Source organism: Chelmon rostratus, chromosome 9, assembly GCF_017976325.1.
Source record: "Chelmon rostratus isolate fCheRos1 chromosome 9, fCheRos1.pri, whole genome shotgun sequence".
NCBI lineage: Eukaryota > Metazoa > Chordata > Actinopteri > Chaetodontiformes > Chaetodontidae > Chelmon > Chelmon rostratus.
This window is the reverse complement of record NC_055666.1, coordinates 19,852,780-19,877,688: the sequence shown is the minus strand read 5'-3', so window position 1 is coordinate 19,877,688 and position 24,909 is coordinate 19,852,780. Positions and strand designations below refer to the sequence as shown.

Genomic DNA, 24,909 nt, shown 5'->3' with positions numbered 1-24,909 from the left:
TTACAAATGATAGATATCTGTCCTTTGTTCCAGGGGAAGAATTAGCAGCCAGGCCTCAGTTAACCTGTTCCTCAGTGCAATGCAGACAGTTTTTTGTTTGCTGAAACACTTTTTGCTGTGTGGTTTTATGATTAAACGCATTTATTTAGGAAAATGCACCAAACTGAAATACCGAAGCTCCTTAAGTTAAATGTTGACACAAGGAACCTTTTCAAAACAGGGCCTTGGGAACAGGAAATAGAGCAGGACTCACCTTCAGGCCCATGCCATTTCAGACAGAGTTGTGCTTTATTATGTTGCAAATGTTCAGTAAAATTTGCATAAACCTGCTGACAGTCAGTACGCCTGGAGCTTTCACAGATTCTGGGACATCTGGTTGTTAATCGTGCCTCCTCATTTACTGTGCATGTTACAAACTAGAGCAAAGTTTTGTGGTTACACAATAGTGTCTCCTTACTGACTCAAATATTTGCCAGAAAGATTTCAAGTTTGTAAAGTGATGCGAAAATTCATTGTGAGAAATTCAAATTTTGTTTTCTGCACTTTAACAAAGACACGCACACACACACACACACACATGCACACACACACACACACACATTGCAATTCATGTGCAAGTAATACATTTTGCCCTGTACGTCTAAAAGCACTGAGGTCCAGCCAGAATTTATTCTTGTGACACAAAGGCTGGCAAATGTAGTTTTACATAGTTTTCTGCTGTGAATCTGAAGTCACATGTTCACAAAAGCAGTGTTTGTATTACCGCAATATTGATATAATTTATGCAGAAATTATATTTTAAAATCGTCAGTTTGTTGTATGACTACAAAATCTTTGTCATTCACAAACTTGAAATTCTCATGCAGCTGCTTTGCACAGGTTTATACATGTTGACATACAACCACAGGCTTTGAAATTATTACTGAAGACCATTTCACAACATCTTATTGACCCTTATTTAAGCATTACGTGTTCCCTCCATTCATCTTAATGTCTAAGAAGCAGTGTTTATGTTGTTGCATATTAATTGTTTTGTTGCAAGAATGAGTACAAGTGAAATCAGTGTTCACCATGACTTTTATTTTGAAGTTCGGGAATGCAGGCTTACCGGAAGCGTGTTTCGTTGTTGTAGCTCCGTTCAGGCTGCTGGGGAGGAGGAAAGCCCTGGCTGTGATGCCGCTGGATGATGGCTGCATTCGGGATCCTAAGTTACGAACACCGGCCATTAAAGCGGCCCAGACTCGGCCCTCCGGACGTTTATCCACAAGATCCAAAGCAGAAAGAGGTCAGATTTTACGATGTGCAACCTAAAAGACCAGAAAAAATGTTTAGACGAAGAAAAATACCAGGCAAGAAGCTGTGCAAGCTAACACTAGCTAGCCTGTTTAGCAAGCTCTCAAGACGATTGGGGCCTAGCAATAACAATGAACAGTACCTAGTTGTCAGTTTGTTAGCTAGCTCGCCAGCTTACTTGGAAAACAACCGGTTTGTTACGCACCAGAGTTTGCTAAGCTAGCTCATCGGCTGGCAGATGCTATTCAGTTTGATATGAACTGCAACCAGTGTTTTGCTTTGTGATGAAAAACACTATGCGTGTGCTTTTTGGATTGTGCGTGACTGGTAATTGTTAGCTTGATGTTTTGGTCCAACGAGTCAACGTTAGCTAAACCTGCACAGCTAACCTTCGTGACCTGCGAGCTGAAATTCAAGCTAAATTGTTGGTACTTGGTTTTATTAGATTGGAGTTTGGCCTAGTTGGGTTGTGCTGTTAGCTCCTGATCTATTATTAACCTAAGATAAGCTCTTGATGTCGATGGAAAAATGACTGACTTACCCCTGGGGTATACTGTCAACGCTGCTGCAAATATCTAATGAAACATTTCATTATGATTAAGTCAATTTCCCTGGTGTCAGCAAACCCAATTAGGCGCATATCCTGATTTTCTCTAGCTACTGCTAGCTGGTCTGGAATCAGAAATGATGAGATACTGTAGGTCAACACTAGCAACTTTGCATGTTGTGTTTAAATATCTATCAAAATTAAATGTGTGTTTATTTCAGGATGAGTTGACTGCCCTGAATGTGAAGCAAGGATTCAATAACCAGCCGGCTGTGTCTGGTGATGAACATGGCAGTGCTAAAAATGTCAACTTTAACCCTTCAAAGGTAAATGCACCTTAACTCAGCCGCTTGTTGTATTTTTGCATGAGCGGTCTTGGTTGATTGGGCCATCACACGTTTTCCTTAATTCCTTACAGATCAGTTCAAACTTCAGCAGCATCATCGCAGAGAAGCTGCGTTATAACACGTTTCCAGACACGGGGAAACGTAAGCCACAGGTCAACCAGAAGGATAATTTCTGGCTTGTCACAGCAAGGTCACAGAGCTCCATCAATAACTGGTTCACGGATTTAGCTGGGACTAAACCTCTAACACAGCTGGCAAAAAAGGTAAGACCCTGGAAGTCTCTGAAAGCCTTCTTTACTACTTGGTGGTTTAAGTGGTGGTCTAACTGCTGGTTCAGCAGAAATCACCGACTCAAGGTGCCACACTGGCCTCGCCCTCTGCGCTGTGCTTGGATTGGCTGGTTAATCAGTGGAATTATGTGCACATCTCCTGTGTGCAGTTTTTGTTTTGTTTGTATTCATGTTCTTCAGCTGATTTCCACTCTTTACATTAAGGAAAGGACAGGTATCAATTTATTGTCTGTCACCTAAAACCCAAATTTTTCACCCATGTCCACAAGACAGGAAATGGATTCCCCAAAAAAACTAAAAGCACAAAAAAACCCAGACTTTATTATTGCGTCTGTATGATTAACCACCTATTGGTTACCCATTGGTTAGCCTGCTAATGTGTTTTTCCCAGGAAGTCATGCGGAAGTCATGACCCTCCCCACTGTGCCTCTGATTGGTTGCATTTGTTGGTTGGGTTAGCTCGGTTTGAGCATGCAGAGTGAGACTGGTTATGGTTAGGGTAAAAATATTAGGGTCTTTGCCATCATTGTGGAAAAAGTGTTGCCTACTATAAGTATAAAATGCTAGTATGCTATCCTGCTAACGTTACGAGGGTGAGCTGTGCCTAGAGTTGAGTGGCTCAAGTCTAAAGAAATCACAGCTGAACCTGACAAAGTACACTCGAGGATGACAAAGTACATCTGAGATGAGGAAAGTTACCGAAGTCTGTCAATGTAGTGCTGAGCTTGACAAGCCAGTCTAAGATACCGTAATCACTCGTACTAACCAGACCTTTTTGTCCCATTTAGTAATAAGTTTGTTATTTGTCTTGTTTGGTTGTATTGACCCAAATAGCAAAGAATGCCATTGTTTGAAGTAGAATCAGGAAAACATAGCACTTAAAATGTTTACTTTATTGCAGACATGGAATTCCAAAGCCTGTATTGTATTGTATATGGTTTATCCCCCTGGTTTTTACTTAGCATTTCATCTGTGCTTTAGCATAGTTTAAGTCATGTTGAACTTGGAAAGACTTTGTTGTATTTTGAGAAACATTCTCACACAACATTACTGATGCACATGAAATCTCTTTGCCACAGGTTCCTATCTTTAGCAAAAAGGAGGAGGTTTTTGGGTACCTGGCCAAGTACTCTGTCCCTGTCATGCGCTCAGCGTGGATGATTAAGATGACCTGTGCGTATCACGCAGCCATCACAGAAACTAAAGTCAAGAAGAGGCATGTGATTGATCCTTGTATAGGTAAGCAAGTGACACGAAGCAGCATGTTCCTGGTTGCTGTTTCTAAAGTTAATTGAAAATGAAATTCCATTTCCCCTCTTCCTTTGGAGGATAAGCAATTTCCTTTGAGTAGAATATGTTGTGACGTTTTTTCAGTTTCTGTCGCTTGAAGATGCATTTTTGTGTTTGTGTGTGCAGAATGGACTCAGATTATTACTAAGTACCTGTGGGAGCAGCTTCAGAAGGTGGCCGAGTTCTACAGACAGTTTCCCAGTCAAGGCTGCAGCTCGCCCCTTCCAGCCACTCCTGCTGACGTGGAGACGGCCATGAAGCAGTGGGAATACAACGAGAAGCTAGCCATGTTCATGTTTCAGGTCTGTTCACTCTCTAAAGTCTGCTGATGAGCAGTGTTCCATACATATTGCAGTTTACTACATTACTCTAATCACATCAGTTTTTCCAGTAACACAGTGCAAGTACACTTTCAGCAGAATTATCCTGCAGCATATTGATGCTCTGTGGCAACAGGCGAGGAAGCTGCAAGCTTTATTAAACAGGCTTTTAAATAAACAAGCCAAGAGCAGTTGAAACCAGATGCACAGCAGGTATGACGGGGAATTTTAAGTCTCGTGGCAGGAAATGTGCTGGAGAAAATGCTGCCCATGTCTGCTGTAAAACCTGTGTCCTTCACCCAACATACAACAATAATGTAATATTATTTTTCTTTCTGAATAATAAATAAAATAATCACATTACATTCGAGGAGAGTCATTTGAGAAAGCAATTAGTCATAGATGACCTTCTATGATTTAGCTCCCCAACACTGTATTTGCATACTTGACCTACTTGAAGTGAAGATGGAGATCACCGCGTATTTCAATCAGCGAATCCATGAACGAATGAATTCTAGGTCTCCACATTAAACACTGTAATTATCGTGTTCGTGTACCGCATGTTAATATTTGCCGTCTGTGTGCAGGATGGTATGCTGGACAGACATGAGTTCCTGACGTGGGTGCTGGAGTGTTTTGAGAAGGTCCGACCTGGCGAAGATGAGCTTCTCAGGCTTCTCCTGCCCCTTTTACTTCAGGTACCCCCCTCTGATTGATGCTGTCCTGCCTAACATTCATGCATCTGTGCACAGTGACACATGCTTGCGACTTGCTTTTATGATGGCCGTCTACAGCTGTCAACAGTTCATCATGGACCGGCCGTGTGTCTTCATCCACTGCACTTTGGTGGTGTTGACCTTTGCTGACAGAGACCCAGTGGGGCCCGCAGCCTCTCATTTTGTTTCTATTTCCAAAGCTGACTGATGTTAATGGACACTGAGTGCTGTGGGTAATGCTGTGAATCTCTCCTCCCTCCTCCAGTACTCAGGGGAATTTGTACAGTCGGCTTACTTGTCACGGAGACTGGCTTACTTCTGCACACGCCGCCTCAACCTGTTGCTAAGCGACGGGAGCCTGGGCCCCGGCGCAGGAGGGCATCCAGCCCATGGCATCATGGCGCAGCAAGGTAACGCCCTGCCCCCCACCCCAACCTCGCAGCCAGCAGGAGGGAACCAGCCTCAGACACCTTTCACAGACTTCTACATCTGCCCTCAGCACAGGCCTCTGGTGTTCGGGCTCAGCTGCATGTTACAGGTATCATGTGTGCATCTTGACTGATATATAATATATACAGGGAATATATGAGACATTTTTCTGGATGCTATGATGAATTAATCCCCTTTTTAAATGCAAGACAAGACTTAAAATTCTTCACTTACTAATTCTCTTTTGTTTTGTTTTACCTCCTGCTGTTTGTTATTGTCACATCAGAGCATAGTGTTATGCTGTCCCAGTGCTCTGGTGTGGCATTACTCTCTAACAGACAGCAGAAATAAAACCGGTTCGCCTCTGGACCTCCTGCCCATCGCCCCGTCCAGCTTACCGATGCCCGGGGGAAATACTGCCTTTACACAGCAGGTACCTCCATCCATGCTGATATAGCTGAGCATGAACGTTTATTCTTGTTCTTGTAAACTGTTTTTTTTTTCTATTCAATTTTTATTGCATGGTTTTATACAGGTATACATGAAACGAAAGAAACTCTTACACATGCACCAACAGATATTACATATACACTTGAGTAGCCAAGAAATCAAGAGGATAAAGACAAGATAATGTTTTCTCACCTTTTCTCCGCAGGTCCGTACGAAGTTGAGAGAAATCGAGGAGCAAGTTAAGGAGCGAGGCCAGGCGGTGGAGTTCAGGTGGTCATTTGACAAGTGTCAGGAGACGACAGCAGGTTAGAAAACTGCTCCTTTATCTCTTCACAGCTCACGAGAACAGGGTTGTTGTGAGAACAACAAGGCCCATGGTTGAGATGAGTTCTGTATTCTGTTGGCAGGGTTCACCATCGGGAGGGTTCTCCACACCCTGGAGGTTTTAGACAACCACAGCTTTGAGAAGTCTGACTTTAACAACTCACTGGATTCGCTGTACAACCGAATATTTGGGTCCGGCCAGAGTAAAGATGGCCATGAGGTAAGGCCGGCCTCTCTGTCTAGGTATTACAAGGCCATGTTACAATGATCAAAAATATTTGTTTAAGTGGATCAAAAAGTGGGAATTTTGATCCTGATACTGTTTGATTACTGTTCACCAGATTATGAACTGTGACAAGGATTGTGTTTCTGTCCAGATGTCACCAGATGACGACGCGGTGGTGACCTTGCTTTGCGAGTGGGCGGTGTGCTGTAAGCGTTCTGGCAGACACAGGGCCATGGTGGTGGCCAAGCTGCTGGAAAAGAGGCAGGCTGAAATAGAAGCAGAGGTAAGAGACATGCCGCCCTCTGTGAGTGACTGCTACCTGTCTTTGTCTCAGCCCCCAAAGCAACTGTCTTACTAATGATCTACTTAATTTAATATCCTCTGCTGTCAACAGGGCTGTAGAACAAACATTTTTATCATCTTGTACATCTAAAATATTCTGGCTGCATAATTCACATTTTCTGGTGTCTTTTTCTGGCATCTGTGGACAAAAGCTTGTAAATAGGTTTTTATTACAGTAAGCCCTCACAGCCGTTTGCTGCGTGTTGTCTGTCTGGTGTCTCTTTGTTTTCAGAGGTGTGGTGAGTCGGAGGTGGTGGATGAGAAGGGCTCTGTGTCATCCGGCTCCCTCTCAGCTGCTACACTACCAGTCTTTCAGGATGTACTGCTCCAGTTCCTCGACACTCAGGCCCCCACACTGAGTGAGTTTTTTTTTCTCTACATTTCCTGCAGCTGTGATTCTAAAATGTGTCAAACTTGCTCTGATAATGAAGGAACTTTATATCCCTTATTCCTCGGCTCTTATTTCATTACCCAGTGCATATAAATTATTATTATAAATGATTTGGCAAGGGAACCCTGCTATTAAATTATTTAAATCCTCTTTTCTCCCTCTGCAGCGGAGCCCGGGAATGAAAGCGAGCGAGTGGAGTTCTCCAACCTGGTCCTGCTCTTCTGCGAGCTCATCCGTCACGACGTCTTCTCCCACAACATCTACATGTGCACGCTCATTTCCCGCGGGGACCTGGCCTCTGACTCCCACTTGCCGCGCCCGCGCTCCCCCAGCGACGAGCCCTCCGATGAGTCAGAGCGCAAGGAGCAGGAGGCGGGCAGCAGTGGCAAGAACGAGGCATGTCGGAGGCATCTGTTGTTGGTGTTGTGGAGTGTAATGAGTTGATTGTGCAGCAGTACAGAGTAACAGCGTGGTGTAAAAGGGTAACATGAGGTCACTGTTTGTTCAACAGGATACTGGTCTGTCGGAGTCTATGGAAATTGATCACAACTCCAGCGCTAATTTTGACGAGGTACAGACAACATTTCACATTTTATATTTCCTACATTAATGCATGCATAAATATAATTTGGTGAGTTTTTTTTTTTTTGTAAATGTGGAATTTCTCATGTATCTTTGCGTGAAGTCATTTCAGTCCCCTTTTGCCTTGCAGATGTTCTCTCCTCCAATGCACTGCGAGTCTAAGGGGAGCCCCTCCCCCGAGAAGCCGGCTCCAGAGCAGGACAGCAAGGCCAGCTGTAAGGACAAGGGCATGGACCCTGCCTTCCCTCAACTGTACGAGCAACCTCGCCACATTCAGTATGCCACGCACTTCCCCATTCCTCAGGTGAGAGAGCACACAGCTTGGCACTCCAAGAGACATCTCAGAAAATTACACTTCCAGGTTGTTAGGAATCTGTTTCCTTGTATCTTACCTACTCATGAAGCTTTTGAACCATGTTTTTCAGTTGTCTGTCACATCTGACAAGAACAGATGTGCTTAAATTTTAATCGGAAGCTGTATGTGTGACCATTACCTCAAACATATTTTCACACTTTGTCTATTTTCTTCCGCTTTACATGCACTGCGGTGAGTGTGCATTTGACTCTGAGTGCTGCCAAATCGTGGCTGACCTACGCTCAGTACTGTACATAAATGCATCATCGTGTGTAGACACAGGCAGGACTGAAGCTGCTGCTGCTACTTTACTAACATCTACGTGGGTTATGGAGACATTGTGTTAGAATTAGTATGACTGCATGTAATGCTACTATTGCCTACAAAATCCTATAGATCCAGCCTGGATTGTTATAATGTCAATTAGTCAATTAATCGATCAGATTAGATTACTACATATGATCAAGAGCATTTTTGTGAAGATGAACAAAATTATCTCAGGTGCAGGATGAGGTTGAAGCTTCAAAGCATGCTTATGTTAAACCGAGAAAGCAAAAATCTGGAACAAATGAAAGAAAATATTGTTCTGGTAGTTTTAATAGTTTTCGTACATGTATTCACATCTGTCTGCCCCAAATGAGCTTTTTGTGTCGTTCGTCTTGCCTCGCTGCTCAGGTCATCAGGTGCATCCATTTTATGAGAACCTTTTTTTTTTTAATTGCTTTTAGGAGGAGAGCGCCAGCCATGAGTGCAACCAGCGGTTAGTGGTCCTGTACGGTGTGGGCAAACTGAGGGATGAGGCGCGACACACCATCAAGAAAATAACCAAAGACATCTTGAAGGTGCTCAACCGCAAAAGCACAGCAGAAACAGGTAAGTGCTCTTCAGTTTGATCAGCTTGTGACTGATAGCTTAACGTCCCGTGTTTTCCATTTGCTTATGTTTTACATTACCGTAGCTGCAGTCGTGCAGTTTGTCTGGCAGCAAACTGCCTTTTAAGATTACGCCTCAGTTCCATTTCACCTACTTTTCATGTTTAAGGATGGAAATGGAGTAAATGAAATCACATTGATGCTTTGATACATGTCCTCCAATTTATTGACTGGATTTTTTCCCCCTGCGTCTCTCTGCAGAAAAATCCATGTCTATCACATGAAAGAGATAATGTTTTCCCAGACGGCAGTGTGGAATGCAGCAGCTTTATCATGCCTGAATGTTTGTAAAACATCGTTCACATGCAGGCTGATGGCTCGGTTTCTCACTGTGGCCATTCCAGCTGTTATCCTCCTAATAACTCTTCGTCTTTAGATACATTTCATTTGTATTCCCTTTCTTCTGCTCCTCTTAGGGGTACAAGCTGCTTTTCTCTATCAACCCTAGGGGGGTTGCATCACTCCATCTTCTCTTCCACCCAATTTCTATGCTAATAACTCTTATCTGTTGCCAGCCACTTTGTCACAGATACATGTGACCTTATTAAGGTGATTTAAGGTTTTCAGAGTTATAATTGTGTACTTTGGAGTGTTTTGTACCACCTTATCACATTCCTTTGAGCTGATGATGACCTTCAATTCAAAACTGTGTTTCTCTTAAATGAAAAGTACTGTTTTGCTTTTCTTTCCGGTGCCCTTATAGCAGTGTATTTTGCAGCGGAGCTTCAAATCGAAGGAGGCTGGAAATAAGATAACAGACCATTGGCTTAACTCGATTTCACGCCCGGCGTGTTCTGCAGACTGGAAAGAATACTGCTGACCAGTTGTTAGTTGCTGCTCCCGCTCTGATTTATTTTTTCTCTCCTCTCTTTCCCACATACACAGGAGGGGAGGAAGGGCAAAAGAGGAAGAGGAGTAAGCCAGAGGCCTTTCCCACTGCAGAAGATATCTTCTCCAAATTCCAGCACCTCTCCCACTTTGACCAGCACCAAGTCACCTCCCAGGTTAGACCAGGAAACCTCATGCCTTCATGTGTCCCATGTTTCAGTGTATGTAGGAGGCAGTTAATTATTTGGGAGTAACCACAGGGTTCATTCATGCAAACACTTTAGCAGCCCTTAACAAAGGACCTCCCAAGGTGACTCATTTGAATGTTAATGTAATTTGAATATGTTTAGATTTCTCTTGTGAGATGCTTGAATACAATTTGAATGGATAATGCACTCAGATGACTGTAACTTAAAAACACAGCAGAACATAATGTATTTAGATGTAGCAGTAGGAGAGGTTGTTATGGAGAATGTACGTTATCCTGAATGCAACACTGTGAGTAATATGCATAGATTCTAAAATATGAAGCACTGTACATTTGGAAAAGATGTGCCCTGTTTCATCACCTAATGGTCAATTGTAACAGCTTTCTGATAGCGTTGTGGTTGTGTTGGCACCCATATATGTGTTATAGGAATAGCTCATCATGTTGGGAAACGTTTATTCTCTCTCAAGCATGAAGCTACAGGAGAGCATTATCTTAGCTTAGCATAAAGATGAACACAAAAGCATAATTATAGCATAATTAGCAACTCATGTCTCGCCTGTTTAATCTGTACTAAAACCGAAGTGCAACAACAAAGCGATTAGGTTTTACCGAAGTTATGCAGAAGCATCCTGGAGTCTTGTTGTCATGGTGAAGTTGCCAGGCTACCAGTGGAGTGGAGACACATGAAGTTGCAGTACCTGGCAAAGAAATAGTGCGACAGAGCCTGGCTAGCTGTTTCCTCTTGCTTTCGGCCTTGATGCTATGCTACGCTATCCACTTGCTGGCTTTGGGTACATATTAAACAGAAATGAGAGTGGTATATTTTCTCCTCTAGTTCTCAGCAAGAAAGCGAACAAGCGTGTCTCTCAACTTGTCAAAATACTCCTTCAACATTACCCTGAAAGGATGCCTCTTAAAACATTTATTAATTTAACCATTTATTTAAACCCAAGGAAGTAAAGCAAACCTGTTAAGCATAAAACACAATTTGATTTGTATTCCGCACACACACTTGAATTTCATCAGTTCATGGGAGGCATGTCGTCTGATTAGTTATCTGGTCCCAGTTTTTTGATGCAAGACAAAGTTTGACTGCTTAAATCTCCCTTTGGGCTGTTTTTGCTGTCATTTGTCCAGTCGGTCTCCCTCAAACAACACACTTCCTGTGGCAGAGAAAATATTTTGGCATTGCTTGAATGTTTCTGCTTGTTTTAAATGCAGCCTATCGATGTGTTGCAGCTCAGTGTCAGAACCGAGGCTGTGCATATTGTTGGTTTTGCATGTAAATGATGTGTGATGTGGGGTTTGTTTGCAGGTGTCCAGAAATGTGCTGGAACAGATCACCAGCTTTGCCTTAGGGATGTCTTATCACCTGCCTCTCGTCCAGCACATTCAGTTCATCTTTGACCTCATGGAGTACTCCCTCAACATTAGTGGCCTCATAGACTTTGCTATTCAGGTATGTGCTACTTCATCACTAATGTCATTTTACATGGATAAATCCAGATACATCTCCTTTTATTCATCATCGTTTGTGAATATTCATCAACTGTGTGTGTTTTGTAGCTTCTGAATGAGTTGAGTCTGGTGGAAGCCGAGCTGCTGCTGAAGTCGTCCAGCCTGGTGGGCAGCTACACCACCAGCCTGTGTCTGTGTATTGTAGCTGTGCTGAGGAGGTACCACTCCTGCCTCATTCTCAATCCTGAGCAGACAGCGCAAGTTTTTGATGGGTATGTCATCTCGCTAATAAGTCTTATGACATTTGGTAAAGACTTGGATTTTAATTGGTGGCCCAAACCTGGGACTGGTATGGTTTGGTTTTGTAGTATTTACTGTGAAAGGAACTGAAGCAGAGGTTGAATTCCAACCTCAAAGGGATGTTTGCTGGGTTATGATTAGTTAAACTCATAATTCAAGTAGTAAAAGGGATGTTTTGGGATTTAAGGGCAAGATAAAGAATGGTTTGCAGGTTGCTCTCTCTGAGCCTCCTTCTGCTGTCTTTAATGGTGATTTTTATTGTTGCAGGACTGCTGATAGAGCACTTAGTCCCTGAAGCCGTACTAATAGCGGTTATTTGTGATGCCAGTAATTTAGGAGTTTCAGCTGATTCTGCTGTTGGTCCAAAGTCATTTAGGATTAAAGCATTAGCTAAATTGAATTAAGCGTTAAAGATAAAGGTAACTTATAGAAAGCATCTAATTAAGAGTAGTATGATTTAAACGTAGTGCTTATATGAAAAAGACTGTCAAAGGAATAGTTCAGCATTTTGGGAAATACATTTATTTGCTCTCTTGCCGTGACTTGAACAGTAAGATTGATAGCATTCAAGTCCGTAAATATGAAGCTACCACCCGCAGCGGGCTATCTTAACTTAGCACAAAGACTGGAAAGAGGGGGGAAACAGTGAGCTTTGCTCTATCCAGCGGTGACAAAAGCCTCCTGATTGCACCGCTATAGCTCACTTGTTAACATAGTATGTCTCATTTGTAAAAAGGTCACTGTGTAAAAACAAGGTTTATTGCATGAGTGTTTCCTCAGGATGTTACTGGCCCCAGCCAAGAAATAGTCCGGCACTGACCCCCCTGTAAAACAGTGAAATGTTTTTTTTTTATTTGCACTCACGTTTTTGTACTGAATAATCATTTGAGATACATGTTTATTAGTGAGCCTTAGAGGTGCTTGAATGTGGATTTTGTTATTTTTGGACAAAGGTTTCCAAGTTTCCAGGCTTTATGCTAAGCTAAGTTAGCCGACGGGAAGCTGTAGCTCCATTCTTAGTGTACAGACATGAGACTGGTATCAATCTTCTCATCTAGCTCTCAGCAAATACGCCTTTCCCAAAAATATCTGACTTTGACGTGTGAACGTGTTCTCAGGTTGCGCATCGTGGTGAAATCAGGTGTGAACCCGGCAGACTGTTCCTCTGCTGAGCGCTGTATCTTGGCCTACCTGTATGACCTCTACACCTCCTGCAGTCACCTCAAAAACAAGTTTGGCGAGATCTTCAGGTAGAAATAAATCTATTTGAAAATGAATGTTTTTTGTTGCTTTAACAAAAATTCTATGCTATCTTCTGTTAATCAGGAAAATCAGTGTTTCACTTTTAGTCATCTGCACCAACATAATCCTTTGTTATCGTCTCTTTCCCCTTGTGTTCTCCGTCAGTGAGTTCTGCTCCAAAGTGAAAAACTCCATCTACTGCAATATCGACCCGTCAGACTCCAACATGCTTTGGGATCCTGGGTTCATGATGGAGGCCATCGCCAACCCCTCGGCCCACAACTTCAACCACTCCATGGTGGGCAAGATCCTCAACGACAGCCCAGCCAACCGCTACAGCTTCGTCTGTAATGTGCTCATGGATGTGTGTGTGGACCACAGGGACCCAGAGAGGTGTGTTACTTTTGTTACAGTTATGTGACTTGGGCTGCCACGGGTGTTTCGGGCTGTTGTCTTATATCATGAAATGTGCTTTCAGGGTGAACGATATTGGGATCCTGTGTGCGGAGCTGACGGCGTATTGTCGCTCCCTGAGTGCTGAGTGGCTCGGCATCCTCAAGGCTCTCTGCTGCTCCTCTAACAATGGCAACTGTGGCTTCAATGATTTGCTGTGTAACGTAGATGTAAGTTGTGGTCTTGTAACTCTTAAGGTGGATGTATAGTTAACATAAATGGTTCTGCCATTGGTACCCAAGGCATAGGTTTAGATTTATAGTTGAGCATTTTAGGTATGGCGATTGTGGTTGAGCGATATCTTTTTTTTTTTTTTTTTTTCATTTTCAACAATATCTTCAGCCAGATATGTTTATGATTTTACCATCTACCTGCCTTTAATTTAATTTTAATGTAATTCCCATCATAATATTTATTACTTCTGTGATTGCAGTAGCTTTCTTCATCTCGCAGCATTAATTATAAAGTTGATCTCTGTACTCGTCCTTCAGGTTAGCGATTTGTCCTTCCATGATTCCCTGGCAACCTTCGTAGCCATTCTCATAGCGAGACAGTGCCTACTCCTAGAAGACTTGGTTCGCTGCGTGGCCATTCCTTCCCTCCTCAATGCAGGTAACGTCCTGTCCAAAAATATGTATTTCAATATCAGTGTAAAATGAAGAAGGGTTGTCAGGTCATCATCCATGAAGCCACTGTTTCCCACGCCTTTCAGTCTTGATTTTCCCCCACAGCCCTGTCAGATGAACCAAAGTACCCCTTCAGTGACACCACATGATGTGTTCCAAATGTGTTCATTTTAAACTGGATGCTGTTTAACACTGTTTACGATATAAAAGTAGAGATAATTGCAACGTTTATTTCATAGATTTGAACTGTCAATTTTGATCAAGTTCGTATTTGCACTGCTACCACTATACTATAGCACACCCACACACACACACGTACAGATATATGAGGGCTTCGACTTCTGATTGAGCAGGCTCATAGGAAGGATAGCTCTGTAATGCATTACTTCTAACAGCGAGGAGAGTAAACGCAGCATATTTGATCTGGGTCCATGGAGCCTCAGTGCTCTTTGTGCGCTGGCCAGAGAAGTGCCTCTCTCCCCGCTACTAATCTTTTTACTCCCAGCTTGAAGACAAAGCCCCATTCAGCCATTCTGTTTGGTTGAGTTTGGCCCATGTTATAACACTATTACACCTGCCAAATGCCAGCAGCTCTCGCTTGTAGTAAAAGCTTTGTTCTCACTCCCTCTTTCACTACAACAGCTCTATGAAAATACCACCTCATCCTGTCTGATGATAAATCTATTTACGACAAGGTTTAAATTTAGATATGTGACTTTGATGTAGTAGATTATGTAGCCTAGCAAAAAAAAAAGTGGACCTCAGTTCCGTGATGTGAAGGAACTCAGCTCTAACCGATGTATATGTGTGTGAACTTCACCTCCAGCCTGCAGTGAGCAAGACTCTGAGCCAGGAGCCAGACTCACCTGCAGGATTCTGTTGCACCTTTTCAAGACTCCACAGCGCAACCCTGTCCCCCAAGATGGTGTGAAGTCAGGTAGTAAACGCAGCCAGAAACCTTTTCCTGTTGTTTTAACACATTTTTCTTTCTACCGAACTTTCCCATTGTGATTTTTTTGTTTTATAATTTTACTGCTGTGTCTTCGCAGATAAATCCTCCGTTGGTATCCGGTCGTCTTGTGATCGCCACCTTCTTGCTGCTTCTCAGAACAGCATAGTTGTTGGAGCAGTATTTGCTGTCCTGAAAGCTGTCTTTATGCTGGGTAAGAATGTATGCGGTGCTGTTATATCAGTACGGTTTGTCAGAACGAGAGCTGCAAAGGTTTAATCAATTGGTTGTCAAATATTAAATGAATCACCAATTATTTTGAATAATCGATTAATTGGTTTGAGTAATTTTTTAAGAAAAAAAGTCAATTATCTACAGCTTCTAATTGTCCATATTTTCTGGTTTCTTCACTCCCCTGTGACAGTAAACTGAATATCTTTGGGTTGTGCACAAAGAAGACATTTGAGGACATTATCTTGGGCTTTGGGAAACACTGATTTTCTCACGATTGACTCAGTTTTTCACCATTCTGTAACATTTTTTGGATCAAACAACAACAAAAAAAGTAACTTAGTTGTAGCTTCAGACTGAACCTATCATATAAAAAATGCCTTTCAAAAATGATGATGATCAGTCTTAGGTTAGTTTGCCTGGTCTCAAACTCTGCTTTGTCTCAGCTGCCTCATATTTGGGATTGATGCAGGTAATCACAATGTCACACATTTTACCGGTGCCTCCATGTTGTTTTAGGTGATGCCGAGCTAAGAGGCTCAGGACTGTCACACCCTGCTGGTCTCGACGACATATCTGAGGGGCGCAATGTCTCCATAGAAACGGCCAGCTTGGATGTATATGCAAAGTATGTTCTGAAGACGATCTGCCAGCAGGTGAGGACCGGAGTTGAAATGGGGTGAATGATATGAAAGTAATGAAATCAACAACCACAGCTCCCTCAGTCAGTGTGAAATTGAAAATGCGAAAATGGAAGGTAGTGAAATGACTAACTGATGAGTGCGTGGAGCTATGCATGCGTGCTTTCTCGTCATGTTCAGTATTATCAGCGCTGTAGTCTTCTCTGTCTGAAAGCTTTCGTGGGAAAGCACATAGAAACCGTCAACGGTTCTATTTTTTGCTCATATAAGCTCTCCTGCTTTTCTGAGCTACTTGTAGATGCAGTAAGCCAAAGATGCATACAAAGCGTGAATGAGATCATTTTCTGCACCAGATGTCACTTATGCCACATAGATATGAAGGCCAGAGAGAGAGCTGGCGGTCGCTCTGAGGGCTGGACATGCTCTGAGACCTCAAGAGGCTTGAAATACATTTTCTACCCAGCATGACTTGGGCATGTGCAGCTCTGTTCCTGAGAAATAACCCTTTGCCCTGTTTTCATCGCCTTCCAACTAGTTTTAGTCAACTGTACTGAAGCTTGAGGATCACAGAAGTTGCTGACCTCTGTCAAATTTCTCACTCTGCCACTTTGTCCTTTTGTCCCATGCTCCCCCTCTCGTTCTGTCTTGCAGGAGTGGGTTGGAGAGCGCTGCCTGAAGTCTCTGTCTGAGGACAGCAGTGCCCTGCAGGACCCGGTGCTGGTAAACATTCAGGCACAACGGCTGCTGCAGCTTATTTGCTACCCACATCGCCAGCTGGACAGCGACGATGGAGACAACCCTCAGAGGCAGCGCATCAAACGCATCCTACAGGTCGATAATACACAGAAACTTGTTAAAAATGTACTTCTGTGTGTTTATGCCCAAGAATCATCTATTTTGTTCAGATAATGAAGATTTTTTCATTCAGATAGTACATCCAGCTTCAGTAGGTTTTTAGAACAAGTGGGCAAGTCTTGGTCATCTAGATTACTTTCTCAGAAGTGATAACTTAAATATAATCTGCTATTAAGGTGTCTTTCCTTAATCAGACCTGTGGGGTCTTGCTGCCCTCTCCTGGCTGAATCAGGGATTTAAGGAAGTGTCTCACCAGTGCCATGAACTGTGCATACTCATAATCACTGGCTTTTGACAAGAAACAGGAAACGATGTATGTGACTAACAGTATTCTTTACTCTTTCATAGAACATGGACCAATGGACGATGAGACAGTCTTCCCTGGAGCTGCAGCTGATGATCAAACAGAGCACGAACAACGTAAGTTGGCTGTTTTCAGTTTGAGAAGAAAATATGAACTTGTCGTCTTCGTCAAATGAATCTGAACATTCCTCATTTACTTTCCAATAGGAGCTCTACTCGCTCTTGGAGAACATAGCCAAGGCCACCATAGAAGTGTTTCAGAAATCAGCTGAGATGAACTCCAGTAACCCCTCAGGGAATGGAGCAGCGGCCCAAGGTGGCTCCGCATCCAACAACAACAGCACCACCAGCAAGATGAAGCCAATTTTAAGGTGTGTGTCTTTTCTTTTCTCTTTCATTCTTGTTTTGAAGGAGCACATAATATGCTTACTTTCAGCAGCAATAGCACTATTGTCAAGGTCACCCCAGCACTCATACCAGCTAGTTATGACTAGATGGAGGTGTACGAGTTGAAACTGCTCACTTATTTGTGATAAACATACCAAACAGGGTCTCTCAGGGTCAAATGCTAACATTTTTTAACCTTTATTTTTAAAATTGTACTTAGTGATGTTTAAATCTTAACATTTGTCATTTGTGCTGTGTGCTGCAGCTCATCAGAGCGGTCAGGTGTGTGGCTGGTGGCTCCATTGATAGCCAAGCTGCCCACCTCGGTTCAGGGCCATGTACTGAAGGCAGCAGGAGAGGAGCTGGAGAAAGGACAGCACCTGGGTTCCTCCTCACGGAAGGAGAGGGACAGGCAGAAACAGAAAAGGTGAGTGGCAAACGTATATTTCCTCAGTACTGGAATAGATTAGATTAGGTTTCATCTGCTAGTTCTACAAAGTGAAAATTCTTGGCTCACATCTAGTAAACTGTAACAGAATGGGCACTTTCATTTTGTGCCACCATCACCGGCCCTGGAAGCTACAAAAACAAATTTAGCCAGCCATCTGAACATGATTTCCTTGTTTATTAAATTCTTTTTTTTCCCTCTTCCCAGCATGTCCCTGCTGAGCCAGCAGCCATTCTTGTCTTTGGTGCTGACCTGCTTGAAGGGGCAGGATGAACAGAGGGAAGGCCTTCTCACCTCCCTCTACAGCCAAGTGCAGCAGATTGTTACAAACTGGAGAGAAGACCAGTACCAGGATGACTGCAAAGCAAAGCAGATGATGCACGAGGCTCTGAAACTACGACTGAATCTTGTAAGGACATCTTGAATACCCACAAGCAGCTTCACAGTACAACTTCAGTGACTACATGTTTGTCTATAATTACTTTTGTGTCTTTGTAGTTGCAAGCTGTATTTATTTATTTTTTTTAATCCAACAGTGGGTTTGATTGCACATGTTGTGAGAAGACTATAACAGTAATTTTGTTTTCCTCTCCTAACAAGGTGGGTGGCATGTTCGACACGGTGCAGCGCAGCACCCAGCAGACCACTGAGTGGGCCGTACTACTCCTTGACATCATCAGCAGCGGCACAGTTGACATGCAGTCCAACAAGTGAGTTTTGACTAAAAAGAAAACCCCACTCCAAAGTGCAGTCCACACATTATTCATCTAATTGGATACTTCAGTTATTGTTTCTTAGCAAAAATATTTGCCAGCATATTTTTCATTCACTTGAACCACCTGGCTCTTACAGTATGTTTGCTTCTCTCCAACAGTGAGCTCTTCACTACAGTGTTGGACATGTTGAGTGTGCTGATTAACGGCACACTGGCGGCTGACATGTCCAGCATCTCTCAGGGCAGCATGGAGGAGAATAAGAGAGCCTATATGAACCTGGTTAAGAAGCTCAGGGTAAGAACAGCACATTTTCTCACCTACAGCCAGGATGTTGAGTCTGAAGATGTGCTCCTGCTTTTGCGTCTGTATTCTCACAATGGTTGTCAACTTGGTTTTGCTGAGCTTTAAAGTCTAGGACCATTACCTTTTTATTATTATTTTCTCTGAAATAAGAAAAGGGCACTGAGGAAAAAGCTCCAGATGAAAAGGTCATAGCACCTAATGTGTGAAAAAATAATCAAGGTTTATTTCAGCTACATCTCACTTGATTAGCTAATGCAAGCAAAGATTTTGAATAATGTGCTCATGTAGAAATGAGGCAAAAACCATCCCTTGGTCCTTGTTTATCATTAACATTTTCATAATTGCTCCTCTCCACAATGTTATTTGTTTCCACAGAAAGAGCTTGGAGATCGGCAGTCAGAAAGTTTGGAAAAGGTTCGCCAGCTTCTGCCACTGCCCAAGCAGACCCGAGACGTCATAACCTGTGAACCTCAGGGCTCGCTCATCGACACAAAGGGTAACAAGATCGCTGGATTTGAGAAGGAGGTACGTGGTTTCTCAGAGGCTGATGTGACTTGACATCAACCTCCAACCTCAACCAAACCAGTGTGTTATTCATCTAATAAAACAATACTTAGTTGTATGATTTTTCACATCGCTATTACACAAAATTGACTTAACACTTTTCACAAGTTGACATTATACCACGGTATACGTACAAGTGATGTGAAGTAATCGAGTGTGGGAAAAATAATGCAGCATGTGAAGAAAAGTTGTCCAAAAAACTGAGGACATCATCATCAACCCATGCTGATCTTCAGTTAAATAATAGCTGTGTCTCTCTGCCATCAGGGTCTTCAAGTATCAACCAAACAGAAGATCTCTCCCTGGGATGTCTTTGAGGGTCTCAAACACTCCGCCCCGCTCTCCTGGGGCTGGTTCGGCACGGTGCGTGTCGACCGTAAGGTCACCAAATTTGAGGAGCAGCAACGTTTTCTCCTCTACCACACCCACCTGAAACCCAAACCTCGTAGCTATTACCTGGAGCCACTCCCCTTGCCCCCTGAAGATGAGGAGCCCCTGACACCAGTCTCCCAGGAACCAGAGAAGAAGATGATGGAGGCAGTGAAACCAGAGAAGAGTGTGTCCGCTGTGCCCGCTGACTCAAACAAGAAGAAATCCAACAAAAAGAAGAAAACTCCCTCCACCAAGACAGAGGTCAGATCTTACTGACAAGCATTCTTTGTTTGTCTCCTGGACGCAAGTCACTACAATCAGTGTTAAAAGTAACACACTTTGCCCTTTTTCTCACTAGGACTATGTGAACCGTACATCAGGCGGTGTGGCCTATGGGACTAATATGCCACCTGAGCTGATGCAGAACCACCCATATGGCAGGCTGCCATACGGCCAGCAGGCCGTGAGCATTTATACACAGAACCAGCCTTTACCTCCAGGTCAGTTCATGGCATATTCTCTCATCATCACCTTCATTAATAGCAGTGAGATGCATCGGTTTAGCACTCATCAGGAACCATCTGGGTTTGTGGTTTTTGTGACTTGTTTTTCCACAGGAGGTCCAGGTTTGGAATCGCCATACAGACCTGCCCGCAACCCACAGATGAACAAAATGATGCCCACTCGACCCAGCTACCCAGGCATGATGCCCGGCATGCAGGGAAGCATGCCTGGCATGATGGGACTGGACAAGCAATACCCTATGGTGTATAAGCCCCAGCCTAGCATGCCACAGGGCCAGATACTCCGGCAGCAACTACAGGTCAGACTGGTGAGTCAGTCTGCATTGACAGGTCAAACTACTCCTGATAGTGAAGTAGAGTTGACCAAAAGCAGTTGTTATTAAGATTTAGGGTAGTTGATTCTCTATCTTATTGCTGCTCAAATTCAGTTTTTAAGTCTAAAATGAGAATGATATCGTTGTTTTAAGTGAAAAAAGCTGCAAAAAGATCAGTGCTAAGAAACATCTTTTACTCCTGGTAGAGGACATTCAATCTTTCCCTATCTGATGACTTGCTGTTTCTCTTTTCAGAATCAGAGCATGATAGGGCAGCAGATTAGACAAATAACACCCAACCAACCATATACTTCAATGCAGGCATCTCAGGTAAGTCTGCTGTTTTGCTAGGAAATGCACCAGACACCACTTCTCTGAGAAAATCTATTCCATCTGACACTTGTATTTATACACACTAATGCTGAACAAATGTTAAAAGCTGTTCTAAATTAGATTCTGTTCGCCATGTGAACATTCCCAGATCATTTTCTTAATGTCCGTCATCCACACAGAAATATCTGCAGTTGTATATGCTCACACATTTGCACGTACCTGGTTCTTTTTTGGGTCCACGATATGAATATTCCTTGACTTTAACATGTCAGTAAGTCTATAGTGGTCTCCTTCTTTGTCTTGGTTTTAATTATCTGTGTCATTGTTCAGAACATATCTCAGGGCTATACCACGTACGGCTCACACATGGGGATGCAGCAGCATCCGTCTCAAGGTGGTGGTATAGTTCCTTCCTCCTATGGGAACCAAAACTTCCAGGGAACACATCCTGGAGCCAACCCAGCTGTGGTGGATCCTCTTAGGCAAATGCAGCAGAGGCCCAGTGGTTACGTTCACCAGCAGGCTCCAGGCTACGCACACAATATGCAGAACACACAGAGGTCTGTATTTTGTTGCAAGGAAGGCTGTTGCTTTGTCTGCTGCTTAGTGTCACCTACAAATCCAATTGCCGAAGGTTGACATTGTTCTCATAAAATTTGCTATATTTATGTGAATTTATGTTGCAAGGTTTTGCCCTTGATTTTCATGATTCTCATTTTTTTTTCTCATACTTATTGCTCCTGTCCTGTAAACCTCAGGTTTGCCCACCAGCCCCTCCAGCAGAATACCATCATGCACGGCCTCAGTCACATGGGAGGCCAGGGCGTCCATCCAGGCTTACGGCCCAATCAGATGCTGGCAGAACAACAGCAGCAGCAACAGCAGCAGCAACAAGCAGCGCAGCAGCAGCAGCAGTACCTCAGACAACAACAAGCACTCAGAGTATGTCACTTGATAATACTCATAATAATTAGTATAATGGTGTCAGTGTGATCAATGGACCTATGATAATGGCTTCTGATTTATCTGAGTTTAAGTCTGTAACGCAGGATCGTCCTTTGCTCATTTACATTGTGTTGGTGGATACACAAGAGGAATAGATCTTGGAGTCATCTGCATAGAAATAGAAACTGCTATGGTGCTTTTGAAAGATTTGACTTAGATGCAACATGTAAATGCCAAATAATAAAGGGACCAAGCACTGAACCCTGAGGCACTCCTTGAGGGAAGTGGCCAATGGCTGCACAGAACGTTTCAGACAGTTAGGAATAAAACTACGTTTTGTTGTTTAATTCAGTGAGCTACTGCTACTTTTTTTCCGAGACCATAGCCAAGAGGGGAAGTTTATACATTGGACAGATGTTATTTAAAATGGAAGGATCCACAGCCAGCTTTTTAAGAAATGGTTGAACTGTGGCTGATTTATAATTTAATGCGTTTGACCAGAAAGAGGTGAAGAACTGATTTTAGACTAAATGAACAGACTGAAATATCTCTTTTAAAAGAGAGTTGGGAGAATGTCAATGCAACAGGAAGATGATTTCATGCTATCAGTCAGGTGCTTAGCAGTGACGGATCTAAATGCAACCACGGGAGAAAAATATAAACTCAAAACCTCAAACACCAACCATTTCCTTCTTGGCTTTTCGCTACAGCAGCAGGCCCAACAAGTTCAACAACAGCAGCAGCAGCAACAACAACAACAGCAACAGCAGCAGCAGGTCCAGCCCCAGCAGGTTCCTCCTCAACAGCAAGTTCCACAGCAGCAGCAGCAGCAGCAACAGGTGTCAGCGGTGCCACCACCAGGCCAGGCGCAGAACCAGGGCCTGGGCATGCAGCCACTGCCCCCCCAGCAACCCATGGTAGGTCTAGTTCAGTTCAGTCCAGCTCAGTAACGGCTCAGTAGATTAGTAGTGTATGGTAGAGGTGGGGAACTCGATCAAAGGCCATTGCAATTTTTGTAACATCCTTCTAGAGCCATACTAAATTATTCAACCCATATGCTACAGCAACCTCTAATGTGATGGCTAGAACTGCTTCTCTTTGGTGAGGTGTCTGATGATGTTGGTGATGATGATAATGCTACTTGCTGGCTTTCCAGGTTAGTGTTGGTTCCAGGTTTGGGTCTTCAGAGGAATCAAGTCCTTGCTTGGTCATAGCTTTGTAGCTCAATGATTTCATGTTGTAGGTTGTCAGGCACATCAGCTGGTTCCACATTGAACAGCATGGCAAATATGTTCAGTTGCTTCTGTTTACGTCTCATATCCTGAAACTACTCTCCAATCCAAATACCTGATGGAGTTTTCCAGCATATTCAGATGTCATAGCAGGTTGTTTTTTTGTTTTTTTTTGCAGAGTAGGGGTAGAGGTACTTGGTAATGCCCACATAAAGGCAAGTCACAAGAGGTTTTTCCTACATCTCTATGAATTATTCCAGACAAACCAACAGTTTGGAACAATTTTGCTTTGTTTGATGCTATCAGCTCTACAGCAGCAACAAGGGACTCCTTCACAAAATCTCCTTCTGAATGAGGTTTCAGATTCTTAATTGTTAGCTCGCTCAATACAGAATGTTCCTGCACAACAGTCTCTGCAGAATGTCTTGTGAAAGCTGCTTGTTGGGCATCCAAACTTCACCAAAGAACGTTGACTTTATCCAAGTGCATTTGTCCTTGTAGTTTCATCCAGTAAAGCATATTTGTAGCTGTAATGACTCTCAAGAGTGTGTCCACAGAAACTAACTTAGGCACATGGGCTTACCTTTTACTGTAACAAAAAATGATTGTCCATTGTGCTTGGAAAGTGACACTTTGCATCTACTTTTTTTTTTTGCCAGTTGTCATGATGCATGTTATCATAATGCATAACCACCAATCCATGGTATAAGGAGATGTGTTTTCACTGTCTCATGTTAACAAACATTTTAGCAGTATTGCCTCGCACAGAAGGTTTTATATTTTTATATGAATGTACTATTAGAAAGGAGCACATTGCTATGCAGAACGTATAAACCTTTGAGATTGCTATGATAACAATGTGTGTATCTCTGTTTTAGTTCCCACGACAGGGAATGCAGCAGACTCAGCAGCAGCAGCAGACTGCAGCTCTGGTCAGACAGCTGCAACAGCAACTTTCAAGTAAGTCAGAACCTTTCAAATGGCATTTATGTAGGTGCCTACAGTTATTAGTTTCCATCTCAGTGCAATGATGAACCAGATTTCATGTCTACAATAAAACTTTCCCACTCTTTTCAGATACACAACCAGGACAGGGCACCAATTCATATTATTGATCGTGCTTGTTCATAGTAGAGTGCATCATTATGGGGGCCCAGTTCTGCGGAGGAGTGTGTCCTGGGTTAGGAGGGGAAACTGTTCAAGGCACAAAGGACCACCGAAGAGATGAGATCTCAACCACTGAGACAGCGATCAGAGAAAATATCTTGACTTCAGTCGTGTAATTATGGATTATCAAAGGAGGAATTATGCTCTGAAGGAAACAGATAATGGTTAATAATGGAAAAGTCTATGTAAAAAAAGTACCAGAAATTATAAGAATAATGCAATTTTTTTATTTTATTTCAATTTGTACAATTTTTTCAGTTTCGTGTATTTCTCATTAAAAAATCATGTCAGTTTTTATGTCTTGTACTTGTGTTGGCTGCCTGTATGCTGTATTTAAAAACTGTCAATGAAGTCTTTCATGACAACATGGGAATCAAAAGATTTGTTCTATCAAGTAAGGCTGCGGAAAGAAATCCCTAAAGTTAGTTTTAAGTGACATGGTCGAAGCACCATAATGCTAAATTTTAGTTGCTTGTTTTGAGTAACTTTAACATCTCCTGTTGAGATTGGGTCAGACACTAATGACACATTAATGTTGGCCTTGCTCATTTAAATTCAGTTTTTCAGTTGAATTCATAGAATGCCAATTCACAAGTTATCTCATGACACTTTCCATATGAAGCAGGACTAGAGCATACTTAATTCCCTCATGAGCGAGCACTTGGCGACAGCA

At 42.9% G+C, this 24,909-nt stretch overlaps 1 protein-coding gene across 3 annotated transcripts; it reads left to right on the top strand.

Annotated features, from left to right (window-relative positions):
• Positions 1-1,149: 1,149 nt before the first annotated feature.
• Positions 1,150-24,526, top strand: med12 (mediator complex subunit 12). Of its 3 annotated transcripts, none has more exons than XM_041944288.1 (43): positions 1,150-1,285; positions 2,062-2,166; positions 2,259-2,450; positions 3,557-3,716; positions 3,894-4,069; positions 4,675-4,785; positions 5,069-5,341; positions 5,519-5,665; positions 5,888-5,987; positions 6,090-6,226; positions 6,384-6,515; positions 6,807-6,933; positions 7,132-7,361; positions 7,477-7,536; positions 7,678-7,851; positions 8,631-8,775; positions 9,720-9,838; positions 11,189-11,332; positions 11,440-11,603; positions 12,750-12,881; positions 13,039-13,266; positions 13,352-13,496; positions 13,818-13,938; positions 14,779-14,889; positions 15,002-15,115; positions 15,652-15,788; positions 16,425-16,604; positions 16,977-17,048; positions 17,139-17,302; positions 17,584-17,745; positions 17,974-18,175; positions 18,367-18,476; positions 18,641-18,776; positions 19,161-19,310; positions 19,617-19,982; positions 20,080-20,221; positions 20,339-20,544; positions 20,815-20,889; positions 21,223-21,452; positions 21,651-21,834; positions 22,548-22,754; positions 23,948-24,029; positions 24,147-24,526. In XM_041944288.1, the coding sequence occupies exons 1-43, from the start codon at positions 1,184-1,186 to the stop codon at positions 24,182-24,184; spliced, it is 6,492 nt and encodes a 2,163-aa protein (XP_041800222.1). In that variant the 5' UTR covers positions 1,150-1,183; the 3' UTR covers positions 24,185-24,526. The 3 variants fall into 3 exon arrangements, with proteins under 3 accessions (XP_041800222.1, XP_041800221.1, XP_041800220.1); XM_041944287.1 differs by having other exon boundaries at positions 20,339-20,553; positions 22,551-22,754; XM_041944286.1 differs by having other exon boundaries at positions 20,339-20,553.
• Positions 24,527-24,909: the final 383 nt, after the last annotated feature.

Coding starts and splice junctions, on each gene's coding strand:
- med12 (XM_041944286.1), top strand. CDS start 1,184: ATGATGGCTGCATTCGGGATCCTAAGTTACGAACACCGGCCATTAAAG. Junction 2,451..3,556: donor TAACACAGCTGGCAAAAAAG/GTAAGACCCTGG, acceptor TCTTTGCCACAG/GTTCCTATCTTTAGCAAAAA. Junction 18,477..18,640: donor GTTGACATGCAGTCCAACAA/GTGAGTTTTGAC, acceptor TCTCTCCAACAG/TGAGCTCTTCACTACAGTGT.